The 1,839-nt window shown below is 59.5% G+C and overlaps 1 protein-coding gene across 1 annotated transcript in view; it reads left to right on the top strand.

Annotated features, from left to right (window-relative positions):
* Positions 1–1,839, top strand: part of ABHD12B (abhydrolase domain containing 12B) — a 12,242-nt gene that overhangs the window by 9,778 nt on the left and 625 nt on the right. Inside the window, exons 8-11 of the mRNA XM_035888434.1 lie at positions 3–224; positions 529–608; positions 761–843; positions 1,679–1,757. Coding sequence (XP_035744327.1) covers positions 3–224; positions 529–608; positions 761–843; positions 1,679–1,757 — 464 coding nt within the window. The remainder of the gene's footprint in view (positions 1–2; positions 225–528; positions 609–760; positions 844–1,678; positions 1,758–1,839) is intronic.

Raw genomic sequence — 1,839 nt, forward strand, 5'->3', positions numbered from 1 at the left:
AGCCAGTCCCTGGGCCGTGACGCTGCTGCCAGACCTGCCACGGGGATGGACCGAGGGCTGGGAGCAGCTCCTTGGTGGAGGTACCTGCAAAGCAAAACCTCGTGTGCAAGGGGGGGGAGTGGGAGGGTGCTGTGCGCCTCACCGGGGCATCATCCCCCCTCCCCTCCACATCTCTTCTTGCAGGATTGCCACGAACGCGGCGAGGAAACTGCAGGAGGAGCGAGGTAAGGGCCAGCGGGGCTGGGTTGGCCCCATGCAGTGTTGTGTCATTCCCCTCCCACCAGGCTCTACACACCCCTGGACCGATTTTGGGGTCCGCAGAGCAGCTAGGGAGCCCCATTGCTCTCTGCTCGAGCATCAGGCTCAGCCCCTGTGGCAGGGACAAGGGGCTGTCCCCATCCTCCTTAGCGGGATGAGGGCATCTCAGCCTCACGGCTGCTGCCTGGGATGGGAGCGTGGCAGCAGCCTGGGGTGGGGGGGTGATGGCCCCCCCCAGCCATGCCTGCTTTCACCCCGCTCTGCCCGCAGGGGTCCAGCTTGATGCTGTCATCCTGGAATCACCCTACACCAACATCCGTGAGGCGGCCGCCCACATCCCCCTCACCAAGGTGAGCCTAGGGGCTCTGCCCGAGGGGTTCCCCCAGCGTTGACGGGTGGGGGGGGATTCTGCCCATGGTGGGGTCCCCATCCCCAGCAAGGGAAGGGTGCAGCAGTCAAAGCCATGACTTAGCATCCCCCCCCCCAACTCTCTCCCTGGCAGATCTACCGCCAGTTCCCGGGATTCGAGTACCTCATCCTGGACTCGCTGGCTCTGGGCAACATGTTCTTCCGCAGCAATGAGAAGTGAGTGCCCGGAGGGATGGGGGCGCAGCCGGCCCCGTGGGGCTGGCCGAGGCGGGGCGGGTTGGACATAGAGTTATAGAATCACTTTGGTTGGAAAAGACCTTTAAGATCATCAAGTCCAACCTTGAACCTAACCCTGCCATCCCACCACTAAACCCTGTCCCTAAGCACCTCATCGATCCTTCTTTTAAATACCTCCAGGGATGGGGACTCGACCACCTCCCTGGGCAGCCCATTCCAGAGCCTGACAGCCCTTTCGGGGAAGAATTTTTTCCTAATGTCCAACCTCAACCTGCCCTGACATGTCGCACCATGCAATCCTTGCACTCTTCTTTGTGTTTGCCCAGCTTACTCATGCTTTAAAAGTGGCTTTTTTGATTTGCACTATTTCAGATATCAGTATTACTGCTGAGCAAAGTCCAGAAGCCAACATCCTTTCTTTTTTTTTTCTTTTTTTTTCTTTTTTTTTTTTGAGTGCTATGTGCTCAAGTCCCACCCATGCTGCGGCGTACGCACGCTGTGGCAGCAGGGTCCTGCCCCCTCCGTGTTTGTGGGTGCCTTTGCTAAAAGCCATGTGGTTCATGGGTGGGGTTTTTTTTGTTTTTTTTTTTTTTAAAAAAAGCCTGAGCACCCTGTGTTGGGTTATTAGGGCGCTGTGCTGGGGCAAGCAGCATGGGCATCACCCTGGGACAGTTCAGCTGCCCTTAACCACCAGTGGGCTTGGGGGACGGGCAGTGTCAGGGTTCCTGTGGGGGTTTTAGCAGCACCCAGGGAGGCCCCCACGGGTCCATCGGCTCTGGGGGTGACTCCTCGGCGCTGTGCTTGCTGCCCGCAGCGTGAAGGTGCTGACCTGCCCGCTCCTCATCCTGCACGCAGAAGATGATGCTGTGCTGCCTCCGCACCTGGGCCGCGAGGTGGGGACCACCATCGCCTCTGTGCGGGCGTTAATGGGCATGGGCGCTGGTTTAGCCTGGTTTCGGGGGGGCTGAAGGGGGG

The sequence above is a fragment of the Egretta garzetta genome, unplaced genomic scaffold (genome assembly GCF_000687185.1).
Source record: "Egretta garzetta isolate BGI_Z169 unplaced genomic scaffold, ASM68718v1 scaffold21, whole genome shotgun sequence".
Classification (NCBI taxonomy): Eukaryota; Metazoa; Chordata; class Aves; order Pelecaniformes; family Ardeidae; genus Egretta; species Egretta garzetta.